Below are 21302 nucleotides of genomic sequence, written 5' to 3' on the forward strand. Positions count from 1 at the left end.
AACTGATTTAATGCTTCTCAAAGCATGAAGTGCACTACTTAGCTGCAACCAGCAGAGGCGCTGTTGAATCAGTCTAAAATGATTCACGTCGTGGCTTGAAGAGCAACATGAGGTTTGAGGAAGTCAAGCTACATCAGAGAGAGTCTCCCTTTCCATTTTAAACAATATTCAAAGAGAGGACTGATTATTTAGTCGGTCCACAGAAGAAAAAAAGAGAAAAATCCTTGTCAATGTTCGTGGTGCGTGTTAACTTACTGCTGTCAGTTAGCTTGCAGCTCATAAGATCAGAAGAAGGCCCGTTGTTGAATTTTGCCATTTCTACCGCCATCTCAATGTCCTCCATCCACTTTTCCATTTCAGACAGAGAACTGCAGGGAGGAATACACAAAATAGAATCAAACCACTAGTGGAATGCGTACGTGCTGCCGAGCACTTCTGATCTTACCTGGCTGCAACCACCACAGACTGCCGCTGGCTAACCAAAGTGAAGGCGTGAGGAACACCCCACTCATCTTCACTCTCTCGGATCTGGAAGGAGAAACACAGGCAGAGGATGGGTGGCAGTAAGTAGGACAGCGGGGACCAAAATAGATGGGGAAAAGGAGAGATTGCACGAGGGAGGATTAAACATCATGCGGTTGTCCTAAAAACCCAAGTGTGTTTGCTTTCAATGTGTGTTTTTTGTTTGTCTAACAGAGCTGCTGTTTGTGACGTTTGATGCTGCGTATTTCCACGAATGACACTTTGTGTCCAATGAAGAGAGATTCACCGTCATGCCATGGAGCGGCAGTTGTCCGTGAACTTTGAACTGATTGGTTGCCGTCATCCCTCGACTGCTGTACAAAATGATGTCGTTGAACTGTAATCACAGAAGCACAGAAAATGAAATACCAACAATTGCACACTTTAAAAAATTAAGCAACTTTGAAACATGTTCATAATTTTTTTCTTTCATTTTCTTTTTAATCAATCAAATGGAAACTTATTCTGTATACAGAGCACTTTAGTGCATCAAAAATAAAAATAACATAAAAATATATAAATCTATTTTTATATATTTATTTATATATATATATATATTTATTATTTATATATTTAATATATAATATTTTATATAAAAATATATTAAAAAAACATTTAAGATTTTTGCTCACCTGTGGAGCTCCGAAGAATACTAACTTTTAAATCATTTTTAATTAAAAAAAAAAAATATATATATATATATATATATATATATATATATATATATATATATATATATATATATATATATTATGTTTTTTGGGGTTTTTTTGCTTTCATTAGAAACTCTAATTAAGCTAGTAACTCAGATCCAATCAGAAAAAAATGAGGCGTTACCAAGAAAAACATTCGTTGCTGTAGGCCTTTTCCAGACAGCTTGCTAAGGCAGCCAAACCTGATGAACTCCTATTGAAGAAAAAAAAAAATTAAACCAATTTAATCAGGAACAAAACAAAACAAAATTACTGTGGATGAATTCCGACTTACCCGACCCGGAACAACAAGATTGTCTACACCAATCAGATCCTTCTTTAGCTCCAACAGCTTCTGGAAGTTCTCCATTTTCACAATGCTGCCCTGGAGCTGCTCCACCACTTCGGACACGTCCGCCAGGGCAGCTGCATACCGAACAGGGGGCGCGACCGTCATTACAATTGATATTTTAACACAACGGAGGATTTTCTGTCCCCCAAAAATACTAAAACACATCCACACTTTATTTAACTGTGCTTAAGTTTGATTAGAAACACCCCGCAAAGAGTTAACAAATCATTGGATACTTTAGGGACCAAATATATTCGACACTTTTAAATGATTTTAAACTAATCGGGTGCATAGTGCTATTGGCTCAAATTTTTAATAGAGCTCATAGTCCAAACTAAAAAATATTTCATTCATAGTCATAGCCAACATCCTAAAATAAAGTTTATCATTCCGATTAAATGGAATAAATAGCCCTATGTTCTGTGTAGCTTCCGAATTTTTATTTATTTTGTTACAGATGCGTTACCTCTGCAGTCCCTGAAGTCCACATGAGTCGCCGGGTAATGTTTGCACAGACGCTCCAGGATGTGCTTGTAATGCACGAGGCGGTGCAGAGGGCGCAGGATGAAGACGTTGAGCGGCACGTAGCACACCTTCTGCAGCTCAAAGTCCCGGCAGAGGCCTTCTAACCTGCGTGACGCCCTGCACGCCTTCTCCAGCTCCGTCAGGGTGTCACCCTGTTTATGCAGGTTGACCGTCAGGGGCTGTGGATGGAGTTGAGTGTTAATGAGGCGCGAGTACATTCATATGGAGATGATACAGTCGAATTAATCAAACCTTTAAGCCTTGTAGGTTATTCAGAATGACATCTCCAATGCGCTGGTAGTCTCCTTTAATGTGAGCATTGGAACGCCCTTCCCTAGAAGACATAAACATTGGCACCGTTATTTAGTCATTCACAGGATTCCATTGATGGTAATTTAAGAAAAAAAAAAATCTGGAGAAATCCATGAAGCTGGATGGTTCAAAGAAACGAGTTAGCCACAAGGTGTCGCTTTTGAGCACAGGCTTTAAAAGACAGCACAGGAGGGAAATCGGCCATCCATCCATTTTCCCCATCTCCTTATCCGCACAAGGGTCGCGCTGGGCGTCACTGAAGACTAAATTGTCCATGAATGTGAACGTGAATTATTTTTTTTGTTTATATGGTCCCTGCAACTGACTGGCCACCAATCCAGGGCATACCCCATTTCTGTGAGACCCCAGTTCACCTGCAACCCTGATACGGACCAGCGTTATCGAAACAGATGGAACCATGAAATTATTAATCAGTTAAGTAATCAATCACGACAAATTAATTATTTTCTTCTAACTTTATGGGGAAAGAGATCATGAAACAGTGACGTTTAAGTAATTTGACTTTCATGTTCCTGTTGAATTAATGTCTCGGTGGTCCGTAACCTTTGTCCATCTAAAGTAGCACATGTTACTTGTGTGTGCGTCACATCCTATCAGCAGTTTCTTATAAGATTCCATCTGGAGTATAGATTCACAAAAGAATAAGCTAAAATGAAAAAAAAAGACGACAGATCTGAAAGCCATGCTGTCTTAGCACATGGCCGTGAGTCAGTATCTTGTATTTTGGGGACAGCACAACATCATTAAAAGAAATCAGAGAGCCGAAACCCGACGGCGAGAAATCGTCTGCTTCGTGCAGCATGACTGTTGCCATGGCGATAGTGGCTCCTGCTGTCATGAAAGCAACGATTAAACTCAACCCAACCCCCCCCCCAAAAAAAATGTTGCATGTGTTTTTTTTGGTTTGTTTTTAATGTCAGGGTGTGAAAAGAGTCTTACCACAAAGCCAGCCTCTGCTCCAACTCCCTGAGAAAACCCGTGTGAAACCTGTGCAGCGGCTCAAGCGTGGAGAAAATGGCTTTCTTGAGGGAATCCGGAGTGTCCTCTTCCTGTCCCACGACGTTCTGGAAAGACTGATGACACACCGACAAAAAGAAGAAAACTGAGGACATTTTTTTCTCTCCTGTCAATTCGAAATGGAAACAATGTCAGAATTCAGAACAGGAAAAAAAATGAGAGCAAAAGATGTTGAAACCTAAATTATTAATACCCATTGATATTTTGAATGAAGTTGATGAATTATTTGTTGAACCCTAGAGTTGGAAATTAAAGTGTCACCGCAAGACGTGTTGGAGATCTGAATGAAAATGTCATATGGAAAATTATTTACATCCTGCACAATTTTGAGGAACCACCAAATTCTGCACCCTTCTCACGGATCCTGATGAAGCCTAATCTAGAACATTCGAATCAAATGATACATTTCGAACATTGCGTGTGCTTGTACTGAGAAACGGCATGAATAATTTGGGATTCAACTTCATGCGTCTGACTCTTTTGCCACTTTCTTAGATCCTTTTCAGCCAAAATATGCACAGATAAAAATTCCATTCAACATTGGATGATAGGCTCTTTCATCAGGTTCTTTTTAAATAAATATTCACAAACACGGTGGGTCGAGTTTGTGGTTAACAATGTTGTGGACAACATTTGAGTCCTTCAACTGGCATGCAGCGAATTAAAAAAAAAATGTAATCAATCACTCATGCTCCAAAACCATCATCGAGTTGGACAAGAGCTTACACAGTAGAGTGTAATTCAAATTTCCTCTTGGGGTGGGATTACAATCAGTTTCATAAAAGCAAAATTGAAACGCGGACGGGCAAGAGAAGAGCTTTATTAAAAGCTTTTGAAAAAAGGACTTGAGTCTTTTGGTGTGAAGTGCACCAGCTGGGTTCAAATGACTTCACAAGCTGCCGACGACTGGAGGGATTTCGAGAGATGGGCGCGCATGGCTGGGGAAAAAAAAAAGATGGGACACAAGCCAACCCAAATATTTATGAGATAGGAGAGACTTTTTGCTGGAGATAGCCAGGTGATAAAAGTGTCAAGGAAGAGGGAATTATCCATGTAGAAGCACAACTTCACATTAGGAACACCAACACCAACTAAGAGGAGGTCGGCGCATCATACCGAGTTTTCTTTTATTTTCTTTTTCAATACGATCATTGGTGAAAAGTAAAAATACTTTGTCATGTGCATACAGTATGTAGATTTTTCAGGTACTTCTACTCCTTACATTTGAGATCAGTGATGCTTTAGTTTAATTCCTTCCGTGATCGGGCTCATAACTTAAAACACTCAAATCATACTTTCCTATTGAATTGAATGGAAATGCCATTAATTAATTTCGGCCTCCCAAAAATCCGACATAAATGGGGTTTTTAATAAGAAAAATAACACTGTCAATATTGCATAAAATAAAATACAGTTAAAATTTGCAAGTCGGGTCACGCCTGTCTGAAGGTATCTCCATCTGTATTTCCACCTCCTTAATTTCTCAATTACACAATCACAATAAATCTTTTTTTTTACTCTGCATTTTTCCCCAAAGTCAGCTGGAACTGGCCAAATGACTGAAGAGAATTCTACAACCCTACACACCATCTGCAAACTGCAACAGCAATAATAAAATAAAAGTAACCTTAAAGACAACATTTGGATCGGATGTCCTTCGATGTCCTCGAGACGTACCTAAAGTTGTAAACGTCGGGTGCTCTTTGGCTGAATCAACAATTTTCATGCTTGGACTGACGCGTGAAATCTACATAAAGTCTGAGATAGGCGGGCAGAGCTTGTGTGAATCTCTTTAGAAACAGAAACAACAGAAACGGTGACGCATCAGCGGCCTTGAGCGATTTAGAGACTTCCGAGTGTGTGGCGTGGCCAATGGGTACAAAAATGTAATTTTTCTAAATCTACCCGTATCACCGCATGCCTCAACGTCCTGGCTGGCGGATGCTCCGCGATGGAGCAGCTAACCCGGCTAATCGATGTGTGCTTCGATGAGAAAACAAACAGTAAGGCGACACTTCAGGGCAGCGGCCCCCCGGAGTCATCTTACCACAGTCACCACCTCCAGGTCTTTGACGTACGTCCTCTCTGTGGTCAGCAACTCTTTGGCGATGAAGTAGGCCTTGTCAGTGGGGAACCTCTGCCAAGGCATCAAACAAAAAGAATAAATGGAATGTACCCCCAAAACTAGGCTAGGGGTAAAAAAAAAAGTGTTTGAACCATCTTTGTATTCTGTAGTCCTACAAATGCATCGTTGCGGACAACGTGGCACTCTAAACGCAAGACATTCTACAATTGAATTCAATATTTTTGTTTTGTATGTGCCGTTTACGAAGAGCTGTCGCTTCGTCGGCAATGAAGGGTCTATATGGACTCACACGTGGGCTGCTTCTTAAACGGGAGAGTCAAACAAAAATGCAAAATGAAAACACACGCAAGGAGCTGTGGTAGGCCACACCTCAGATCCAGACGCTCACACTGAAATAACCGCCCGACCCGATTCTCGCTCTGGATGTCACTTTCTAGGTCATGCCCCCTAAAAGCACTCATGCTGTACTACAGTCCGTCCAGTCATGACACTTTATATGATTCATATCTTTTATTGTATTTTTATTTTACATTGATTTGATAAACTGCACGAGAAATTGTGCAACCCAGACTGTAGTTCATTAATGTCAAAAATCATTCTAGCTCTGGTTTGTGCAGTCTTTTTCAAATTGCTGCTTGATTTGCATAAAGCACAAACCTTCCGCCGCACCTCATCTTCATCATCGGTACGAATGCTGCAAGCGTCGTTGAGGAGGGGGCTGGTGAGAGGCGAAGGTTGACGGACGTCGGGACTGTGACTGCCCACTTCCAGAGCCGTCTGGCCGTTAAGCAGACCGTGCGAGTGGCCGGAGGACGTGGACAGGTAGGGACTGTTTGTCAGCGCTCCTATTAGAAAGAAAGAGAGGGGTGAAAACTCAGCAATGGGTAGACACGGGCTAAATGATTTGTCATGGCTGCCTCGTGTGCACTTGGTTAATTAAATTGTAGGAGTTTGTAACTCAATACGGCTCGGGGGAAAAAGAGCAAGTGACAGTTATTGACAGAATCTATTTGAGGGAGCTGGAAAGGATTCCCTTGCTAAAAAGATCGCTGAAGCATCTGCCATCAAGAAGTGACTCACTCTGTCGTCCAGACGGCACCGGCAGGCTTTGTGCAACAACAACAAAAAAAAAAAAACCATACTGCAGAAAGACTACACACATGGGACACAACATTAGGTTCACCCGCACAATCTAACGAAAGCCATTGTATGAGTGGTATCAAAAATTCTGCCCCGCAACTTAATTTATATACATTCATTCATTTATCTTCCGTACCGCTTGATCCTCACTAGGGTCGCGGGGGGTGCTGGAGCCTATCCCAGCCGTCTTCGGGCAGTAGGCGGGGGACACCCTGAATCGGTTGCCAGCCAATCGCAGGGCACACAGAGAAGAACAACCATCCACGCCCACACTCACACCTAGGGACAATTTAGAGTGTTCAATCAGCCTGCCATGCATATTTTTGGAATGTGGGAGGAAACCGGAGCACCCGGAGAAAACCCACGCAGGCCCAGGGAGAACATGCAAACTCCACACAGGGAGGCCGGAGCTGGAATCGAACCCGGTACCTCTGCACTGTGAAGCCGACGTGCTAACCACTGGACTACCGGGCCGCCTAATTTATATACAATGCCACAGAAATAGTCATTTGTATCTTTGCACAGGCAGCAGTTTGATACAATTCCTGGAACGGATCAGTAAGTTCTCATCTAGGGACACCACAACAGTGAGCACAGATTGCCACGACGAAAACCATAGAAAATTGCAGAGACTGAGTGTTCAAGATGCCCCTTAGGAAGCGCTACTACAAAACAAGAGGGAGGATGAAAGGAGACAAAACGCAAAAATAATTCTGCGATCTGACTTCAGAAAAGCCTTCTTTTTATTGACTTTCATATAAACAGAAGAGATTCATGCAAAAAGATGAGCAGCACATAAACACAACAGTGAAGGTTGGGAGCAAGTGCAAGGGAGGAGGAGAGAAAAAAGGGAGTGAATTCATGCAACAAACTTTCAGCCTGTAACACATTTTCAAGAACATATTCACATGAACAAAATGTGTTGAAAATGACCAGATGCTCCAATTACAGTGCAAGCAAAGAAGAGAAACATGAAACGAGTCCCCACAAACATAGCACAAAGCTCAAATCCCATCATGAATATGATTTTGTGCGCATCACACACACATTAAAAAAAAAATTGTAAAAGTGCACTGGTCTAGTCGCAAATAAGTTCCGCAGGTTTACAAGAATTCCAAAAATGAAACAACATAGCTGCATCATTGGGATTCATTGCAGAATTGAGAAATTTTTGATTACCACAAAGTGAAAGAAAGCTTGAGTGTGGGGGTGGGGGGGGAGATAGACAACAGTTTCATGCAAAATGAGAAGAGCATAGAAAGGTAAAAGTAAAAAAAAAACAAAAATAAAAACAGGACACACAATAGAAAGTCAACAAGCAGACCAAAGCGCCCTCGAAGCAGAAAGATGACCAAAGATGACAACAAAGTGCATTGTGGACAACGAAGCTAGCTACCTAGCGTACCTCGAAACGATTTGTTGAATACTCCGTTCAAGGAGTAAACGACAGTCTGATCAGGCCACCATTGGTATCTCATGGAATGTACACACGGGTTACATCCCGAGCTACATGTGCACAATCTAATGAGATCCCAAACACGAGCCGAATACAAAAAAATGTTCTTCGCCGCGAAAGTGAATACAGGAACCACGCAGCTCCATACAATTTCACTATCACGTAGCTTTTATAGAAATGTTGCTTCTTGGACCGGAACAAATTAAGACTTTACCAGTGTACCGAAATGAGACTCCAGTGACTTTATGGTGCTCTGTTAAACTGTAGCAATTTTTTTTTAAGGACCTGTCTTGTATCTAGTGCCATGCCAGACCACAATTATGCTTTTAGTTCGCACACATGCACAATCGACAGCTCAACTCCAAGGAAACGGCAAAACTGGGCACGCCGAGTACCACCATTTTCTGCTTTTTTTCGTGAATTCACAAAGTAAATCATTGTGACATTATTGGTCATGCTAGGTTCTAATTAGCATTGCATAGTCACATGTTACTCGAGAGGATCTACATCCAAACAGAACGATGACATTAGCCAGTTAGTTTCTATTGAGCATGAGGCTCACTTGAAAGAAATATCCAAAGATATCAATGCTTTTCGTTTTTTCCTTCCCTTATTTTAAAGTCATAAGGCATATCGATAAACCCAACATTCAACAGGTCTTCAAACATCATTGCAGACTTTGTTCTGAACGTCGCTGCCAAAAGTCTCTGGTGTACTCAATCCCGTTCAATCTTAACATGGCACTTGTGATTCTCTGGGACCGTTTAACTCTTTGACTCCCAAAGACGTTTTTAAACGTCTTTTCAGATTCGGTCGAGAATTGGCTGGTAATGAATGAGTTAAAAAGGAAACAAAAAATCTCTGGGAAAATTAATCGTCTCCAGTGCGCAACTACAGAAAGAATGGAAACTGTGAAGACAAAAAAGTACCTTGGCTCAGTCAAGTTTGGGAGCCTGCTTTTATTTTTTAGACTTGCCGTTGATTATCTGAAAGCTCTCGTCATCGCTGAAGGTGTGGCAAGCGTCCTCGTCCGCTTCCTCATCCAGCTGGAGGCTACCGAAGGAAAACTTGTTTCTCGGTATGGCTGAAGTGGCCTCAACATGATCCCCACACACAAGCTGGCTGTTGCCACCCCCCCTGTTGACCTCCACTTCAGACTCACTGGACTCTGAAGCACTTGTGTTACAACCTTCGCTCATCTGAACCGCCCCCACGTGTGCGACTCCGGTCTGGCGTTTACGCCCCGGACCGGCCTTAGTTTTGCCTGGCGCCGAGAGCCCATTGGCTAGCATGCGGCGCTCCAGAGCAGCCATTCGCTCGGCATGAGACAGCACGGGTTGCGATTCTCGCCCGGGATGGGAAGTCGCGGGATTTAGGTTGGCGTGAGGGCGGTGCTTGGCTTTGTGGTGCTTCCGAGAGCGATGCGAACGGATTACGGTGGCTTCGGTGCTCGCATAGCCATTTTGCTCAGCGTGACTGATGAATCCAGATGGACAGAAAGTGCCCATAACGGGACTGGTGGGTGCAACCGGTGAGCCGGTTCCATGTTGGAACATGACGGGACTACTGCTGTGTTTAACTCTACTTTGTGGCCTAAGCATGGCGGGAACGCCCATCTCAGGAATCATAACACGCGATGGTTCCGAAGGACTTGAGTGCTTCCTATACTTCATACTACCCTGAAACTCCTCCTGGTGGACCTCCACAGGCCCATTCATGCTTCTCGAGTCTAAAGCATGCCGAAACGCAACCTGCTGCATGTAGCTCTGAGTCCAACCAACCAGGTCCATGCCGACATTAGAATCTTTTTCAGAGCAGGTAGAAAAGCAGCCGCCTTGAAAAGCTGAACCTGTTGCCAGTTGTTCGAGGTGAGTCGGCCGAGTGGAGCCTCTCGTCTCCTCCTTCCCGGACGGCGATCTGTCCTCGTTGCCGCTGTTCTGCTGAGCCGGGCTCGCCGGGGCCTCGGGTGTTTCTTGTGAACTCACCAGCGCCGACTCCTTCCACTGGTGCTGCGAAGGAGCGTCAACTCGGTCGCCGAGAGCACCGCTCTGGAATTGGAGTGGCTTCAATTATTGATGCTAAAAGCTTGTACAGTGAACCCCCGTTACATCTGGTTCATCTTTTGCGCACTTTGGATTTTTAAGAGACAATAATAGACACAAGCAATTCCACATTTAGAATTGTGTCAGAACGACGTTGCGCTGTAACATGCTGAGAAGAGATCCAACATCACACTGGTCAACATCAAATTATCACCCGAGGTGGCTTAATGTGTTCCAAAATATATTTTTGATGCCGATTTTGGGGGGAGGGGGTACAAAACTCACTTCTTTTGGCACTTTTTGGTAGTGTGGAGAAGGCAAAGGCGACAGGCGGCTATTGTGCTGGACTCGACTGTGTTTCCTAGCAGACAGGATGTCGAAGGTCAGTGTTAAAGGCCACGCTCTCGCCCGGATCAAAAAATGTCCGACTCTTTTCACCTCTCGAACGGGAGCTTTTTAAACTCGGACTCCCTCACGAAGTCAATCACCTGCTTCTGCGTGCGGCCGCTGCGGAGACAAGCAGAGGCACTGAGGGAGGCCATTTGGAAGGGGAGTCGAATTCACAGGTGTTGAAGCCATTCCGAGGGGGGGGGGGGAAGAGCACAGCTCAGGAACGTGAGCTTTTGTTACCTGAATCTGAAAGAGGAGCCTCGTGTGAACAGCACAGGTTTGGGCTTGGGTTTGGGTTCCTCAAAGAGCCGGAAGAAAGCGTGGTACTCCACGCAGATCTTCCAGAAGGCCTTACAACAGTCTCTGTTGGCCATGAGAAACTCCAGAGTGTCTTGATACGTACTCTGCGGTACACACATACACACACACCAAACGATTTGCGACATTTGGCCTTTTCTCAGACAATCTCTTTCAGGGAATCAACTTACATTCCCATCAGCCCTCAGCTTGATGAGGAAACGTTTCCTCTTGAAGCTCAGTTTCCGGATTTTAGACCAATTGAAAGAGTTTATCTTTGTGTGTCCCTACGGAGATGAATACAATCAAGTGAGCGTGGGATCGAAAAGACGGGCTAATTTTTGGTGAAGCCCACCTGAAGGACCAGCACGCCCGTGTGCGCCACGGCAAGGCTTAAACGCGAGCCCTCGCGGTCTTTGGCTGGGTGGAGACGAATCCCGTACATCTCCAGGCGGCGCGCCACTTCCAGCAATTGGAAGTCGGATTCGGCCGGTGTCTGACCTCTAACAACACAAAAATCCAACAGAAGAGTTGTGTGCAGTACTTGCAAATAAGAATTACATTTCAGCGTTACATTCATCATTCGTAAGCACAATCGTGTGAAGGCATGCGGGGGGCAACCGTGTTTATGCGCAATTTTGCGAAAAGTTGTCGTGAAAGGAAGAAGCAACTTTTCGGAATTCTTATCAGCAAGGAAGCGTTCGTTCCGCTTGCATTCGGTGATTAATGAGCGGCTTATCTTCACGTGGCACCACTGCTACGAAAACGGCGGCTTTAGTTATCAACGACGCCTCCGGTGGGACGGGGGAAGGGGGGGGGGTGGAGTAAGTGAGAGAAAAGAGTACATCAAAAAGGAGCTCCTTTTGATGAGCATCCATTCACTCGCAGCGAGTCCATCAGTTTGAGGAGATGCTTCTGGCTTGAATTCAAACCCAGTGGAAAAAAGGACTCTTGACTTCACTCAACAACCCAGAATTGACACGAAAAATCTGAAGCGGGCTGACGACGATTATGAATTATTTGGTGCGTGAAGAGATTTTCATTAAGCAGCAGACGAATGCAAATCCATGCGCGGACGCTAGACTGAAGAGAATATACTCTACTGTGTGAGCAAGTCGTGAAATATTTCATGTGCAAGTCAGCCATTCCCTTTTACACAAAACATTTCGTATTTAAGTCAATTGATATCTTTTGAAATAAAAATCAGAAAGAATGGAACAACTTGAGTGACTGGATCTGTGTTTTGCAGATGATTAAAAAATTAACAGGACAGCACCGTGCTTACACATTCATTGAGTGGAACTCCATAATCTTGTCAATCAAGGGCATCTGATCGGGGATGTACTTATTATTGAGGAGGTGTGACCGGCACTGGCCCTCCTCAAAGTCGCCAATCTCAGCTGCAAAGTAAAAAACAACAAGCTTAAGTGAAAAGGGCAGTGGAAACAATGAAAAAAAAAATACGCCACAGCAAACAAATGTCATGTTTCTGAGAAAGTAACGTGACACGTCGAGAATGCTAAAATGCTAAAATAGAAATCAGATGATTGTGAGACAAATCTATGACACACTCTGTACACTTATTTCTGGGCTGAAAACAAAAAAAAGAAAAAGAAAAAGAAAAAGGAACACTGTAGCACTCACACTGCATAATGTGGGACACCATCAACGCAGCACTGGTGTCATTGCACGTCAGATGGCCACTAGAAAGGTCCTGTTTGATTTGGAGGGCAAACAAATACCTGGAAAAGAACAGCGCTAGATGGTTCCATTCTGGATGTTTTTCAGGTGATTTTAAGTATCAGAGAACCTATTCCACTGTACAATAACGTTTTGGATTACTGTGCATCCTTGGGAGAAGAGCCCCCCCCCCAAAAAAAAAAACATCCTTCAGTTACTCTGTGAGTGTCAAGTGTTTTGCAACTCTTATTTTCCACCCCAAAAATGGGTGCAACTCCAAATTGTGCAACCTGCGAGGCATTCACCGTTAAAACTTTCATTTGACATCCAGCTCGCATGTCTTTAAACTTGTCATTGTTCAAAGTGGAGCCTACTTAATGAGCCGAAGATAGTATTAATATTGTGGAAAGAAACTCACCGAGTCAAATCTTCCAGCAGCTGGGCATGGTCTGGAGGAAAATATTTCACAGCAAACCTCAACACTGTGTGCTTTGGGCCTGTTAGGAACATATGAGGTATCAAAATAGAAATTGCCAGGACCGTGTCAGATTTGCACCTTGATGAAAACCTCCAAATTGGAACACCCCGGAAAAAACAAAAAACACTCACGTCTCAGCTGCTTGATAATAGGTTTGATAGGATCCAACCAAACCTATGGAGAAGATAACATCACCATGTTATTGTTTTGATAGAGAGAAAATTCCTGGCTTGTTAAAACGTTCCAGTTATCCAGTTCACTTAATTTGTCCTTCTCGCTCACCATCATCTTTTGATGGCTCTGATACTCCAAGCCAAAGTAATCGCCCTCGATGAGATTCATGTGCCTGCACACCAGGTCGAATAGCACCTTGCCTGAAGCTTTGACCTGTGGACAGAACAGAAAAAAAACACCCCCGCACATGATGGACATGAAGAGTAGCGTTAAACCTGATATTTAAATAACCGGTGCTCTTTCGTGTCCACACGGAGATAAGCTACGTGGTGTTCACAGAAGCTACATTTACCCCTTCTGTGTCCTCAAGTTACAGCCTGTTCTTGACTTTGTCAGAAAAATTGTGAGGAGGATATGGACCGTCAGTCCCCAAGGCTATACCTCAAAAAAATGCGATTTCTTGAGTCCTCAGCTCAAAAGCTAACGCTAGCTAGCATGAGTGAGCAACATGTTTTTGGCTGCTATGGAATAACATTTGTTTCGAGTGTTCACACAATTACAAAATGAAACATTTTTGTTTTGTTTTGAAGAGACTGCATCAACTTGGAGTACCTTTTGGTGCTGATCATATATACAGGAAGTTGTCATTTTGTTGTAACTTAGCAAAATACATGTCTCTGGTGGGTAGCTTCAAGTCAAGTTTATTCACTGTACATAGTTGCCCTCGATCACAAATGAGTCTCAAAGGGCTTCACAAGTCCACATTTGACAAAAATCAACATCACCCTTCAGTGTAGTTCAGCCAAATTTAGAGTAGAATACTTATCTTGTACCTTAGCCAACTACATCTTCCCAATAGCTGATCCAACACTGTTAATAGCAAACAACTGGACTTTAAGTGTCGTGCTTTAAAACAACAATACAAAAGGAACACCAAGAAACAGAGAAAAATTCCACTTTGGGGACAAGTCAAACTCCTGGAGGTTAATGACACCGAGCAGAAAACAAGTCTAAACTCCTCCATGCACTCCACCCCACTCACAAAGGCACCGCTACAAAGCCAACTTCCCTGCCTATTGCGACACGAGTGACCTACAGTTTTATTGCAACCTTTCTATGCGGTTGCTTCCACTGCGGTGGCGCACAAACACAGGAAACATGACAGTAACATTTCAATGGCAGTGAGACGTCTTCTGGAAGACAACGGCAGCATTTTGGATTGCCGCACGCTGGCCGCTAACTCATGACTGGTTTGCACAAGCACAGAGTGCACCACAGCGCCCAGACTCGGCTAATGATTTACGTTTGTGTGAGGGAATGTTTCCAGGAAGTAGAGTTTCCTCTAATTTGACACCTTAAAACAGGCAGTTGAGCAGAACCAAGCCTGATGTCTTGTAGGTGTTCCGCTCTTTTCCCTTTAATGCTCCATCAATTAAAACTAGCGCACCATCAGCTGAGTGTCAAAGGCTACACTTCCACATCCAAATCTATAATCTTCCCCGAACAATTCTCCCCACGTTCCTCCCTTCACAAACCTCTCCACGCCCAGTCGATAACCGGGTGTACAGACATAGAGGGCATGCTGCGCTGAAAACAGATTTTTTTTTTTTTGGGAGTGTGGATTAATCATGTCTTGAAGGCAACAGACAAAACGGAAGTGCACCGCTTAGCTGCAAACAGTGTGGGGACTTTGTTGTGTCATCCGCAACTATCTTGGGATCTGAAGAACAAGATGTAGGCCTGCGTACATCACGCAGACTTTGAACGAGTTGGGAAGCCGTCGTTTGCTTAATTCCTTCACTCCCAAAGACGTTTTTAAACGTCTTTTCAGACTGGGTCCAGAATCGGTTGGTACTGAATGAGTTAATTTGACACTTTGACACTGCCATAAACAGAAAATTACTACAGACGTCCCATACAAGCAAAGTGACGTTAGCACATCAGCACTCTGTATTACTTCAGCTGCATGAGCAATAGAAAACGACAATCTGTCAATCATTTTCAATGCTGATGTTGAAAAATAAGTTTGAAATGATATTAAACTTCTGGGATCATCATTTGTGCAATACTTACAGTTTACACGCAATGATTTGTATTTTCCCAAGGGCGTCAATCGTTTGCGTTTTGTGGCAGGGCTCAGTTCCTATCCCCCGCAAATAGCGCAGATTGACAGTAACATTAGATACAGTATAATATGACATCCTGTGAATTGTATATAACAAATAAGCGGTTGAGGAACCAGGCAATTCATACTGGCTAACAAGTCTGTCCTAAAATAAATCTGTATGTGGCCGAGGTGGCGGGGAAAAAAAAAGCACAAAGCCTTTGACAGAACTTAAAAATGAAGTCTGCGTTTAACTTTATGTGCAACCTTGAAGATGAACAGACTCTCTCCACTGTTGCCATCCTATCGCTCTGCAGAGCCAAGGACAACCTATGCAGACAACCAGCTGCCACCAGCCGATGATAAGGACAGGAGGAGTACAACCGAAACAGTTTCTTGGCAGAAACCTGCTCTGCTTCCTGACCAACTGCTACAAACAATGTGTGTAGAAAAGCCTTCAGGAAATAATTACATGTCTGAGAGAACAAAAAAAAAGACTTGTGAAATGACATTGAGCGCTGTGACTCGCAGACGTCAAAGAAGCGGCGGGCAAGTGGGCCCGTGTGCTGCAATCACTGGGCCAACCACTCGCCATCACTCACTGTCACAATGCCAGAGAATGTTTGCGGTCTTGGTGCTCGCAGGTGTGCCACACGGGCACTCGTCAGTACTTGTAGGCGGTTATTTGTCCAACCAACCGGGCTTGTTTGACACGGTCTGTGGTGGAAATCGATTCCCGCGACTTACTGTCAGGCAGGCCTTTTTTGACGTCTTCAACACTATCACGAGCACGACAGAATGTAATGTGCACGGGGGCCTTCAGGATCAGTAGCGCTGGCTAACATCAACTTAAACTATATGAGCAATATCAAATTCATTCTTACAAGGTCAGCCGAGGCCAGGAAGTTGACCCTCAATGACCTTAGCGGTTTTCCCGTCCTCACATCGGTTTGGTTGAGGAAAACGGGTTCAAACCAATTTCGAATAGCAAAACATAGCTGCATTCATATGATCTTATTTCAATACCTGCTTTTATTGTCCATCCATCCATTTTCTGAACCGCTTTATCCTCACAAGGGTGGCAGGGGGTGCTGCAGCCTATCCCAGCCGTCTTCGGGCAGTAGGCGGCGGACACCCTGAACCAGCCAATCGCAGGGGACACAGAGACGAACAACCATCCTCGCTCACATTAACACCTCGGGACAATTTAGAGTGTTCAATCAGCCTGCCATGCATGTTTTTGGAATGTGGGAGGAAACCCACGCAGGCACGGAGAGAACAGGCAAACTCCACACAGGGAGGTCGGAGTAGGAATTGAACCCGGTACCTCTGCACTGTGAGGTCGACGCGCTAACCACTGGACCACCCTGCTTTTATTGTGTCATGAGATAAATATTGTTTTTGAACTGCATTATAGACGGGGCTCCTTCGCTTGTGACATCAAGGTACCTTTTCCGTTTACATAGCACAGTTGCGAGTAGTTATATTGTGTTTTTATTTCATCTTGACGGTTTCTATACATGTGACGTGACAGTTAAGATGGATTAAGTCAGGTATATCCTCACCGGAGTCCCAAGTACCAGATGCACAGTCTGCCGCAAACAAATCTAGTCAGGGAATCACATTTGCTCCTTGTGTGCAGTCATTGACGTTCCACTTTCATTTTGCGCAACTTAAAATATCAATGTCGGAACACAAAGCACAAGAGGTGAAAACAATAAATGTTCAATGGTGCTTTTGTCAGACTGAAGCACTCTCATTTCCTGCCTTGTAAATCTGCTGTCACTAGAAAATAAAGCAGTATTTGATTAACCCTCGTAGTCCACCGCTTGCGATAAATGTAAAATTATGTCTTTGAATCAAAGGCAAAGACATTCGGAAAAACACGAGATAGCTGAAACATATGGGGGGGTTCTAAAATGGCCTAAATTTCATGACGTCACTGGCTGATAATTCTCAGGCATTGCAGCAATAATAAAAAAGGTTTTGATTCCGTAATCTTCACAATTTACATATTTTGCACCATAGAGACCCATTATAATTCATATTTTTGAATGCATCGTAAACCTAATGTGTAAACATGCATTTCACGCGATTTTTACGTCAATCGCTTTGTTTTCGCTTGGACAGACGTATGCATGCCACATTGTTGGGTTGAGGTCATTCCAATTGTGCACCTTCTAGGTGGCGCCAGAGGATCGCAAATGAGTTTGCCTTTTTGCAGGAGGCTTCAAACCAGGCTTGGTTGGGACCTCCAGACAAAATTTTTTTTTCCTTTTGCAAAAAATAAAGAATAAAAAATCCGAAATAACTAATAAAAACTATATATGTATGGATAGCACAGATGCCTCTGAACATTTTGAGTATTTGAAAAAAAAAGAATGTTTGTATAACACAAAATACATCATTACAAAAATTGTAAAATGCGTAACAAAATCAATTTTGGGATCAACTTGCTAGAGAATTCTTGCTCCCCGTGTGACAACAGTAGAGAACCAACGATTTAAGATAATGCGTTGTTTATGTTTTTCAATCTAGCCTCTATAATGGCAGGCCGACCTGGCCCCTATCCTATTCCCCGAGAATAGCGGGAGTCCACTGTACTGACCACCCAAGTTAGCTTCCACATCTTTATTCTGTGAAGGGTGGGCAGGATGTAATGGGTGTCAGGGCTCATTAGGTTTCGCCATAAGGGTGCCGTTTCTGTTTACATGTGTATCACCACTCCAAATCATGCTCGCACCACTACCCTGACCTCCGCATGCCCTCTCCCGTGTTGACGGAGGATGTCTAAACAAAGATGACAGCAATGTCTGGACACACACACACCCGCTTGGGCTTTCACTGCAGGGCAAACAACAAGACAAAAAATAATAAAAAATTCACCCCAACACCCCCACCTTGAGTGAGCTCCTTCCGGCAAATATCAGCCACTAAAGGTCAGGTATATCATACTGTATTTCCTGCTGCTTTTCCCCTTCAGGAGATTATGTTGGTATGGTCCACTTCACCCATGATGTGCCAGCCTTGGCAGGGCTAAGCCACCCCCCCACCCCGCCGACCCCCCAATACGACTAGGATGGGAGTGTGGCAGTGGTGGTAAACACACTGCCAATGCCTGTAGGCTTCAGGGGAAACAAAGAGAAGCTTGTCACACGGCACTGGAGGAGTAAATGATGGCATTTGAGCCAGCTGCTTAGCCATTGTTGGACACAGTATTGGCTGGGATTTCCAAAAACTGGATTTAAACGTCTTGTCTGCAAGCATTTGGCGTTTAAATCCAGGTTCTTAGGGCGGCCCGGTAGTCCAGTGGTTAGCACGTCGGCTTCACAGTGCAGAGGTACCGGGTTCGATTCCAGCTCCGGCCTCCCTGTGTGGAGTTTGCATGTTCTCCCCGGGCCTGCGTGGGTTTTCTCCGGGTGCTCCGGTTTCCTCCCACATTCCAAAAACATGCATGGCAGGCTGATTGAACACTCTAAATTGTCCCTAGGTGTGAGTGCGAATGGTTGTTCGTCTCTGTGTGCCCTGCGATTGGCTGGCAACCGATTCAGGGTGTCTCCCGCCTACTGCCCGGAGACAGCTGGGATAGGCTCCAGCACCCCCCGCGACCCTAGTGAGGATCAAGCGGTTAGGAAGATGAATGAATCCAGGTTCTTATCTAACGGAACAGCGCGGCGACGGCGGCCGTCACACGGCGGGAGGCTTCGACCCGTGAGGAGCGTCATAAGAGGCCGAAAGTCAAGGATGACAGCGATGTAACGGCAAGGACGTGCATTGGCGAGGATGCGGCAGGAGGATAACTATTGCCTCGAATGCCGATTGGCCTCGGGGTGGGGGGGTGCGGGGGGGATGCAGGCGTCGCCGCACACGAATCTGGTTACGATTGAACTCTAGAAGCGGTGTTTGCACTCTCGGGGGTTGTACTGACATTACAGAAGTGCTTCCAGTAGCCGGAAGATTCATTCCCACACTGTCGTGCTTTTATAGGAAACATACGTGAGGACGATACTAACTTCCCGGCGGCGTTTCACATAGGTCACCCAGTTATTTACCGTATCATATAAGCGGCATCGCTGCGCAGTGGCGTCGAGTGTATGAATGGATGTGCGAGGCTAGGTATACTCACACTGGGAGGGAGGGCTAGGACAGGGAGGTCAGTAGCATTGAGCGCTCATTGTGATTCAGGTCATGCACGGGCGAGGTTCCCGGGGTGGCTCGACTACAAGCTGCAAGCTGACAGGAAGAGAATGGAGGGTTGCAAACTTGCTGGGAATCACGCACGTATGGAAGCGCGTCGCACATGTGGCGTGTGCTCTCGACATCAAAAGCTTTACGGTTCTTCGCCTGATAGCAAAGCAAATGTGGGCCGATGGGATCGCAACACAATGAGGACATTGCTTGAAAAACCTCTGGGTTTTCCTCTCCCCTAAGCTGCGCAAGAAAAATATTGAGGAAATCGTGGCAACTGGGTTGTCACAGCTGCCAAGAATCATCGCGTCACAGGATTCCTGCTTTAAGGTCCCGGGGAGGACAACCGTGAAAATAAAAGTCCCGGGGGATTCAATAAGGGGGCTAGCGGCGCCATCCTCAACCGACGAGACCATTTTTCGATGAGCGTTACACTCTTACACAAATAGAGATTTTACTTGATGAATAAAGTGTAGTGGTTAGCACGTCGGCTTCACAGTGCAGAGGTACCGGGTTCGAATCCAGCTCCGGCCTCCCTGTGTGGAGTTTGCATGTTCTCCCCGGGCCTGCGTGGGTTTTCTCTGGGTGCTCCGGGTTCCTCCCACATTCCAAAAATATGTGGTGTGAGTGTGAGCGTGGATGGTTGTTCGTCTATGTGTGCCCTGCGATTGGCTGCCAACCGATTCAGGGTGTCCCCCGCCTACTGCCCGCAGACGGCTGGGATGGGCTCCAACACCCCCCGCGACCCTAGTGAGGATCAAGCGGTACGGAAGATGAATGAATGAATGAATAATGATGAAGTGAGCATCTCGTAGTATCCGTGAAGCTTGAATAATGGTCCAGAGTTTTGGAGCGGGACCTCCTGCTGTTCGCAAGAGCATCATAGATCAGGGGGGGGATCTAACAATTGGGGTGTGCATATTCACTTACTGAATGGCTGCTGAGGTAGAAAGGAAAAGGGAGACACTTTGGCATGTTCACACATGCACCCCCCACCAAAAAAAAATGGTTGTATTATCTGAAACGTGCAGTAAAGTGACACGCCACTAAATGTTTCCGTGGCGGAGGTTAACTGTGCCTCACTCACTAGAGTAAGCAAGAGGGCAGGAGGAGGTTTGAAGGCAGTTGGAATGACCAAAACGATTGGCCTCTCTCTTTCATCTGCCGGAATCCTTTTCAGAATGCGGCAAATCCTGGACCCCCTGCTGCTTTGGTCACCCGCGGCAAAGCCCATCCCTGCGAGGGATTATAGTGGGTGTGCTTCTCTTCGCATCAAGCAAGAGTAAATAAAGGCAATCTGTGAAACTCATGAAATGTGTTAAACACACACACGCGTGGCATTAGCGGGGTTTCCCTAATTTTTGAGATCAAGAACGTACATAGACAATTCAGCGCACATGCGAGAGTAGGACTGCAATCTCGACTTTTCTATCTAAAGAAGGACAACATGCAGCAAATGGCGACGGCAAACTCCCTCCCTCTTCAAATGTAATTTGAATAATAAAGAATCAATTCATTGATCATTCATTTTCTCCACGGTAAAACGTATTTAAAGGACCATGCCTGGATGAAAGCTTTGATTCAAACTCTTTCGAGAAAGCAAACAGATTTGATGAGAACCGCGACTGAGGTTAAAGTTCGGAATACAGATGAAAAATAAAAGGGTTGAGCGTAATGGCAATCAGCGGGCTAATCACAAAATTAATTGAGTGGAAAGGAGCGTCAAACTTTTCAAAGTCGGGACAAAGGGGAGCCGGGAAAGTTTTAACTAATAGCCACACACTCAGGTTTTAGCCCTCGAAGCCTGTCTGACCTTCAAACACTTC

The 21302-nt window shown here is 44.7% G+C and overlaps 1 protein-coding gene across 4 annotated transcripts in view; it reads right to left on the minus strand.

Annotated features, from left to right (window-relative positions):
• The window catches only part of LOC127611239 (FERM, ARHGEF and pleckstrin domain-containing protein 1-like), a 45121-nt gene that overhangs the window by 5030 nt on the left and 18789 nt on the right, over positions 1-21302 (minus strand). For 3 of the 4 annotated variants that reach the window (XR_007965278.1, XM_052081644.1, XM_052081642.1), the window contains exons 3-23: positions 13293-13397; positions 13142-13184; positions 12951-13029; positions 12497-12594; positions 12138-12252; positions 11208-11355; positions 11044-11139; positions 10796-10959; positions 10604-10672; positions 10451-10526; positions 9973-10171; positions 6185-6372; positions 5489-5578; positions 3364-3497; positions 2344-2425; positions 2033-2270; positions 1510-1640; positions 1360-1428; positions 770-859; positions 446-528; positions 256-368 (exon numbers count right to left, since the gene is read on the minus strand). Coding sequence is in view for 3 of the 4 variants with exons in the window: in XM_052081644.1 (XP_051937604.1) it covers positions 256-368; positions 446-528; positions 770-859; positions 1360-1428; positions 1510-1640; positions 2033-2270; positions 2344-2425; positions 3364-3497; positions 5489-5578; positions 6185-6372; positions 9973-10171; positions 10451-10526; positions 10604-10672; positions 10796-10959; positions 11044-11139; positions 11208-11355; positions 12138-12252; positions 12497-12594; positions 12951-13029; positions 13142-13184; positions 13293-13397 (2410 nt within the window). In the remaining variant the exon portion in view is untranslated. The remainder of the gene's footprint in view (positions 1-255; positions 369-445; positions 529-769; positions 860-1359; positions 1429-1509; positions 1641-2032; positions 2271-2343; positions 2426-3363; positions 3498-5488; positions 5579-6184; positions 6373-9972; positions 10172-10450; positions 10527-10603; positions 10673-10795; positions 10960-11043; positions 11140-11207; positions 11356-12137; positions 12253-12496; positions 12595-12950; positions 13030-13141; positions 13185-13292; positions 13398-21302) is intronic. The other variant, XM_052081643.1, reaches the window with a different exon arrangement.

The sequence above is a fragment of the Hippocampus zosterae genome, chromosome 12, assembly GCF_025434085.1.
Source record: "Hippocampus zosterae strain Florida chromosome 12, ASM2543408v3, whole genome shotgun sequence".
Classification (NCBI taxonomy): domain Eukaryota; kingdom Metazoa; phylum Chordata; class Actinopteri; order Syngnathiformes; family Syngnathidae; genus Hippocampus; species Hippocampus zosterae.